This window comes from Carettochelys insculpta, chromosome 29 (genome assembly GCF_033958435.1).
Source record: "Carettochelys insculpta isolate YL-2023 chromosome 29, ASM3395843v1, whole genome shotgun sequence".
Taxonomy (NCBI): Eukaryota; Metazoa; Chordata; order Testudines; family Carettochelyidae; genus Carettochelys; species Carettochelys insculpta.
The window spans coordinates 15,182,477-15,189,733 of record NC_134165.1 but is presented as its reverse complement, the minus strand read 5'-3'; the positions used below and the strand labels follow the sequence as shown (position 1 = coordinate 15,189,733).

The 7,257-nt window shown below is 68.1% G+C and overlaps 1 protein-coding gene across 1 annotated transcript; it reads right to left on the bottom strand.

Moving 5' to 3' along the window:
• Positions 1–88: 88 nt before the first annotated feature.
• MCRS1 (microspherule protein 1) lies at positions 89–6,029 on the bottom strand. Its single transcript, XM_074980302.1, has 14 exons — positions 5,939–6,029; positions 5,184–5,313; positions 4,774–4,912; positions 4,046–4,204; positions 3,657–3,766; positions 3,349–3,457; positions 2,543–2,681; positions 2,379–2,454; positions 2,039–2,067; positions 1,568–1,660; positions 1,138–1,220; positions 875–962; positions 495–622; positions 89–383 (listed from the first exon to the last, which is right to left on the bottom strand). The coding sequence occupies exons 2-14, from the start codon at positions 5,291–5,293 to the stop codon at positions 297–299; spliced, it is 1,350 nt and encodes a 449-aa protein (XP_074836403.1). The 5' UTR covers positions 5,294–5,313; positions 5,939–6,029; the 3' UTR covers positions 89–296.
• Between the last annotated feature and the right edge of the window lie 1,228 nt (positions 6,030–7,257).

Below are 7,257 nucleotides of genomic sequence, written 5' to 3'. Positions count from 1 at the left end.
CACTGACTGCAGCAGGGCCACGGGCACAGCTCCCGGGCACAGCCTGGCGCCAGCCCCGCCCGGAGCCCAGCAGGCCCAGACACCAGCACCAGGTTGGACATGTTTATTGGGGAGGTCACATGCCCCAGCTGGGCCCGGCCAGAGGGGAGCAGGCTGCGGGGGGAAGGGCCAGGACCAGGGCCAGGCTCGTGCAAGACAGGGAGGGGGGGATGGGAGCCTGTGGCTGGAGAATGCAGCAGCTGCTCAAGCCAGCAGCGCCTGCCCTGCCCAGCCCAGCCCCGAGCGGCTGCCCCCCCTCACTGGGGGGGGATCTTGGCAGCCTCGGCCTTGATGAGGGCGATCAGGTCCTGGTTGATGAGGAAGACGAAGCGCAGGCTGGCGATCTGCGGAGGAAGGGCAGGTCAGTGCCCGTGGGGGAGGGGCGCTGCCAGCACCGGGCAGTGACACCGCCCAAGGGAGATCGTGCCCCTCCCCCCGCAGGGCCGGGCGCTCACCTCCACCACCGAATTGTTGTTCAGCTTCCACTTGCTGCCCCCCAGCACGGGGCGCCCGTCCACGTAGATAGGCCGCCGGCCCTCGTTGGCGATGAAGAAATCCCCGTTGTTCTTCAGCTTGATGACACCTGCAGCACGCAGCCGAGCGGCCGGTCAGGGGGCAGAACCCCCAGCCCACTCACCAGCCCCATCCTCCCACGGGCTCCTCCGGCGCGGCACAGGCTGGAGCCCCACGCCCGGCGACCAGCCCCTGGGCAGTGCCCTGCCACACACCCCAGAGCCCTGAGCCCCCACCAGCTGGGTGGCGCCCACCCCCGCCCCCCCTCCATAGTCTGGCTTATCAGGCCAGCCCTGGCTGCCCCCTGCTGCCCCCCCAGTACCTTGCTTGCGGGAGATTTTCCAGGCAGGGCCCTCCAGCGCCAAGTCCACATCGATCTGACTGTCCTTGGTGGCTCTGCCCAGCGTGATCTGGAAAGGGGGGGGGGCTTTAGTGAGGTGCCACCCTCTGCGCCCCCTCCTGCCAAGCAGCTCTGAGCCCCAAAGCACCACCCCCCGGCTGGACCTCTCCCGCTGCTGCCAGCGCCCAGGGCCACGGCCCGTGGAGAACGGAGCTGCTGGGAAGTTGCTGGCACACCAGACTCACCTCGCGGGAGCGCATAAGATAACGCACCATCCGGCCTCGCAGCACAGCCAGCGTCTGGCTGTCAAAGTCCGGGGAGCTCATTCCTGGGGCAGGGGGAAGGGAGAGGTCAGACAGGCTCACCCTCCCCCAGGGACAGCCGGAGAGCCCCTCCCCCAGGGGACAGCCGGAGAGCCCCTCCCTCCACGGCCCAATACACAGGCTCACCCTCCCCCAGGGACAGCCGGAGAGCCCCTCCCCCAGGGACAGCCGGAGAGCCCCTCCCCCAGGGGACAGCCGGAGAGCCCCTCCCCCAGGGGACAGCCAGCCATTGCCCCCTCCCTAGCATCACAGCTCCTGGGCTCCCAGGTGCCAGCTCACTGCCCTAGAGGATGCTGGGGGCTCAGTGTTGCCCTGAGCACCAGAGGCTGCACCCGGCCAGCCAAGCTCTCACCTGTGATACTGTCCACCAGCACCTGCCACTTGTGCAGCTCCTGCTCCAGCTGTCGGATCTCCCGCTTCTGCCGCCTGTCGGCCACAGTCAGCTCTGCCGGGGGAACGCAGGGGCAGCTCAGGCCAGTGCAGGCGCCCGGCACAGCCAGCACGGTGGGGCTGGGGCTGGGACTGGCCCAGGGCCATGTAGCCTCTCCCCTCAAGGGGCACCAGCTCCTATCCAGCCCCAGGACAGGGACTGGCTGGCTCGGGGAGGGGCTGGCTCTCAGCGAGCCTGGGGGCGGAGAACTGGCTGGCTGTAGGGGAGGGCTGTGAGTGGGCCTGTCCCTGCTGGGCGCACCAGCCCAGCCCCAGGCCAGAAGGGGGCGGTGAGGCACAGCACTCACCAAACCTGCCAGGGGCCAGACCATCGTCCCCAGCCCCCGCCCGGTGCCCTGGGGGAGGGGAGGGTGCAAGGCCCCAGTGGACTCACCGTGCTCCAGCACTTCGTCTCGCACATCCCTGCAGGGAAGGGACAAGGGAGGAGTCAGGCAGCTCCCACCCCACACGCCCACGGTCACCGCGCAGGCACACCCCCCCGTGTCTGCCCCCCAGGCGCTGGCGCCGGCCGGGCCTGCTCGGGGCGCCAGCACACAGTGCTGCAAGCAGGGCTCCAGGGGTCCGGCAGCACCTGCTAGTGGCTGGTGAGCAGCAGGCAGTAACTGGACCAGGCAACTGCTGCTGGGGAGTGGGAAAGGATCAGGCCCGCAGCATGAGCTGGAACTGAGCCCTGACAGAAGGGCCCCCGGCCAGCTGCCCCCACAGACCCTCACTTCAGCTTGTTGTCGTCAACCATGTCCTCCGCATCCGAGAAGTTCAGCACCTGGTCTCCCTTGGGCAGCGGCTGCACTGCAGGGAAGGGCAGGAGGTTAGCGCAGCGCAGCGCAGGGCAGGGCAGGGCAGGCGGCAGCCGGCCGTAGCTCAGGCCAGGCCGTACCTGTCTGGTCGTCCAGGAGGTAGTGCTGCTTCATCAGCTGCCAGTGAATCTGCAGGGCCTTGGCCGTGCGCGAGGGGTAGAACACCTCGGGGTGCTTGTGCAGCAGCTCCTGGAAGGTGTCCAGCGTCGGCTGGCTCGTCTGGGGGACAGAGCAGCCACTGCAGCTCCGGAGACCAGCGCCGGAGCCTGGGGAAAGCGCCTGCCTGGATGCTGGTGCCAGACCTGGCTCGGGGGCTGTGCTGGGCTTTCAGGGGCCACACACAGGCAGCACCCCAAGCGCCAGGATTCGCCATGCGGGAGGCTCCAGGCTCTGCTCTCAGGAGAGACGAGAGCTGGGCGATCGGGAAGGAGTCAGCCCTGGGCCAGGCCTGTGCGGCTCCCACGTGACGGGGCTCCCCCGCAGTGCTCCCTGTGAGCTGAGCACTGAGCCGGCTGCACGGGAGAGATTCAGGGGCTGCCCAGCTGGCTGGCAGCGCGCCCGCATCCAGCAGCCTGTGCTCCTCTCGGTGGCCCACACCAGCACGTATTCCACACGTGTATGGGGGAAGCTGGAGGGAACGCTGCTCCCCGGGGGCACCGGCACAGGGCGAGGGACGCTCTGTGGGCACGTCCCTCCCTGCCCTGCGCAGAGCGCCCGGCCCCCTGCTGGCAGGGAGGGGACTCTGGGGGCCCTTGTTCATTCACAAACCCAGACATCACAGGCCCTGCACCGGGGGATGAGCAGCGCCTGCCTGAGTAGCCCCACGTGCCTGGCTCAGCGTCTGGGTGTTACCGGGCTCTGCACGCTGCGGCTGAACAAGCCTTACCGATCCCACCTGGCTCAGCAGCTGCTCCTCGGCTTTGCTGAACAGCACCTTGCTCTGGATGGCGGCGATGGCTTCAGGGTGTAGCTGCCGCATGGCCTGACAGGCCAGCCTGGGCAGGGAGAGCACACGTCAGCCACTGACAGAGTCTGCTCCCTAGAGCCCCAGCTGGGGAGGGGGCGGCTCCCCACACCCTCAGGCAGAACCAGCCCCCGCTCATGCCGCAGGAAACCAGCTGGGACTGGCGCAGCAGAAGCCGCTCCCTCGTACCGGGGCCTGGCACACCCCAGCCCCCGCAGCCTGGCACTCACTTGGAGATGACGGGGTCATACAGCAAAGCATACCACCGCTCCTGGATCTCCGGCAGGGTAAAGCGGCAGCTGAACTTCACACCAAGGTGGACCGAGGTCAGGTCATTGGTCTGCAGGGGCCCGAAGAGAGGCCAGATTCAGGGCTGAGTCCCCACCCCACCTCCGACACAGCTACGAGCACACCCTGGGCAGCTAGTGCCACACCAGCCATCGGCACAGAATCGCATCCAGCTGGGAAAAGCTTCCCATGCCAGCGTGAGGGTGGTGGGAACCAGCCAGGGCCCGGTTAGGGCTATGCTGTGGCAGGTGGCCAGAGCCTGACAGAACAGTCCCGCAAAACCATGGGCCCAGCTCCGCTGCCCTCCCCCGGCCCCGCTCAGCAGCAGCACCTGCAGCACAGTGTTGATGAGGAGCAGGTCATCGGCAGGCTTCCAGCGGCCCAGGTCCTTGGTCACCTGCAGGGGCTGTTTGCTCTTCTTCAGCCGCTTGGGGAGGCCGGGGGTGGGGACCGGGCTCGGCGGGACGGGCGCCGAGCTGGACTTGGAGACCTGCGCGAGGCAGGAAAGGAGTTCAGAGCGCCGGGCCCAGTGCTGGAGACCAAGACAGGCCACGTGGGGCTGCAGTTCACAGACCCCCGCCACCCTGGGGGCAGCCTGCGGCCCCACTCCTCAGCGGCACAGGGACAGGGAGCCAAGGAAGCTGACAAGGAACCAGCCTCCCAGGGGAGAGCAGGAGCCAGCGAGGCTCTGCCGGGGGCTCCCCGCACAGCAGGAAAGGCTGCTGGCTGCCATCGCAATGGTGTCCCTTGGGTGCTCCGTAGCTCCCCCGCTGGCAGCAGGAGCCTCCCACCCTCAGCCCTTTCGAAGCCTGGCGGGGGTGGGGGTCTGCTATGCCAGGCCTGCATGTTCTTCCCTCACCAGTGTGATGAGATCTACTGACTGATGATGGCTCTCTGCTCCTCCCTCACCCAGGCATCAAGCCGCTCAGCCCTCCGTGCTGAGGCCTACGTCAGGAAGTCCGCCCCCAACACAGTCACTCCGGTGCTGTCTAGAGGCCTGCCCTGCAGCAGACAGGGCACTAGTCCAGCGGGCACCACCCTCCCTCTCCTCCTCCTCACCTTCCTCTTCTCGCTGGAGGAGGGTTCGCTGCCCGAGCAGCGGCCTGGATCCGCCCCGCTGGGCCCCTTGGCACGGCTGGAGGGCTTGGCCAGGCTGCTCTCTACCAGCTCATCGTCAAACTTCTTCCTCTTGATGAACCTGGTGGGACAAACGCAGCAGGCCCCAGTGAGGCCCCTCCGCCTGCCCCACCCCCCCCAGCATCTGGCACCAGCCACCCGCACAACAGCTTGCAAGACAGGTGCAGGGCCCCCTGGGGCCGCCGGGTCCAACCATCACTGCAGCCAATCTTCCCATCCCCCTCTCTGGGCCTGCAGCGAGCTGAGCTGAGCCACCCTTCCTGCCTGAGGGGGCTCTGCCCGCTACAGGCTAACCCACTCCCTGCTCCCAGCCCTGGGCCCTGGCTGGGTACCTGGAGGAGCTCCGCCGTTTGGGGATGGTGCCCGAGACCTGCAACGAGCCCCTTTTCTGTCCTGCCAGCGACTCCTCGTCTTCGGAGCGGCTCGCTGTGCCCGACGCCATCAGTCCAGAGTCCAGCTCGTCTGCGTGGCGACAGAGGAGACCGGGTCTCACCCCTGCACTCCCTCGTGCCAGCCTGCCCCGTACCAGGAGCCGGCAGCTGTGGGCAAACCTCCCACTCGCTGTGCCAAAAAGCCTCTCAGGCTGGAGAGCCCATAACGCAAAGCTTGCCACGGCTCCAGCAAGGGAGACACACACCCCCCCCGTCAGGACTGTGGCGCTTGGCCTTGGCACAGCGCTGGAATGCAGCCAGCTCTGGGGAGGAACGCAGGGCTGATAACCGCCGACCATAACAGCCCAGAGCAGGCGCCGGGCACGTCAGCAAAGCGGACAGGCCCTGCCATGAGGATGGGGTGACGCGGGACAGGAAGCGACGCCGGTGCCCTCCCGCACCCCGGGGCAGCGGTGGGAGGCGGCCTCGGCCGGGTGCGGGGGGGTCTCCATGGCAACCGCTCCCTCGCCACGCGCGAGGCTCGGACACACCCACGCACGGGCACTGACCATGCGCATGCGCAAAAGGCCGCTCTGGCCGGCTCCTCGCGCCCTCCCCAGGCCGCGCATGCGCACGCTGCCCGCGCGGTCAGGCGGTCTCCCCCCGACAGGCAGGACCACCTCCCCCCGCGGGACGCGGAGAACCCGCGGCCTCACCATTCCCAGGTGCGGCGGCTCCGCGGTGGCGTCCGTCTAGCAGGAGCCTCCATAGGGGATAATTTCCGGAAGGGTTCGGTAACTTCCGGGGGCGGCCGCAGCGGAGAGCGACTGTTTCCGGTTCAAGGGGTCTGACGCGTCTGTGGGCGCCGCCATTGCGCTCGGGCCCTGGCGGCCGCATGGGCGGCGCCATCTTGTGAAGGAAGGGCAGTGCACACCTGATGCCATGGCAACGGGGGCTGTGCCCTGGCAACGGGTGGGGCCACACAGCTCATCGCCATGGCAGTGGGGCGCCCGCCCCGTTGCCATGGCAGACTCAGCATCCCCCATGTAGTGCCTGAGCCCCACCGCCCCCGAGGTGCACATGGCCCTGCCTGGGGCCCAGCCAGGATCGGCCCCCGGGTGGGCGCTGCCAGAGGGACAGGCAGGCCCGCCTGTGAGACCAGGCAGTGGAGTGTGGGTGGGACACACACAGCCCTCACCTCCCCCTTCCCAGGCCAGAGAACCCAGGTGTCCTGCGGCCCAGCATCCTCTGCTGCAGCGCGTTGCCTCTTCCCGGCCTGCCCTGGGGCCCCCCGCCATCCACGCTCCCCTAGGGCCACTTATCCCAGTAGTGGGCCACCTGCTGCCTGTGGCCCCACGGGGCTCCCTGCGTGGCCGACCAGGTGTTTGGTGCCACTGCCCCTGCATAGGGTTGCTGGAGTCGCTGGTTCCCCTCGGTGTAGCTGTTCCCCACTGGGCTTACAAACGCGACGGGCGTATAAAGCAAGCGCCCGTCAGGCACAGCGCACGCCGCCTGCCCGCAGCGTTGGCTGCCGAGGGAGCGCCCGGCTCTCAGCAGTCACAGCACGGCTGCAGAGCCCCAGCTGAAACGCAGGCCAGCCTCAGCCCTTCTGGGGCGTGGAGTGGCCAAGGCTCCCTTGATGCTGTCTAAGGGCTGGTGGCTGCTGAGTAACTGAGGTGAGGGCCCAGCGCCAGTATCACAGGCAGCCCTGAGTAGCTCGGCAGCAGCCGTGATCTGGCCCCCTGTGATGGGGTTCAGGGGTCCCCAGGCTCTGCACCCTGTCCACAGGCAGGAGTGACACTCACTCAGCAGGTAGAACGGGAAGTTTATTAGTCGACAGAGGCCCAGCTCAGTGCAGAGGTGTCAGCAGAGCCGGCAGAGGCAGTCATTCCAACCCGTCCTGGGGAGCGGAGCCGGAGGGGTGCCCCATCTGGGGTGTAGCTTCCCCCCAAGGAAGGCTGGCTGCCTTCCAACTCTCTCTCCCTGCCAGCTTCTCACCACTCCCTCTGATTTAAACCCAGCTCGGCTCCTCCCT

Excerpts from the sequence above, each read along its gene's own strand:
- MCRS1 (XM_074980302.1), bottom strand. The coding sequence starts at position 5,293 with ATGGCGTCGGGCACAGCGAGCCGCTCCGAAGACGAGGAGTCGCTGGCA. Across the intron at positions 2,455-2,542 it reads CCTCCTGGACGACCAGACAG|TGCAGCCGCTGCCCAAGGGA; the intron begins GTACGGCCTGGC and ends CCTTCCCTGCAG. Across the intron at positions 2,068-2,378 it reads GTTGACGACAACAAGCTGAA|GGATGTGCGAGACGAAGTGC; the intron begins GTGAGGGTCTGT and ends CCTTCCCTGCAG.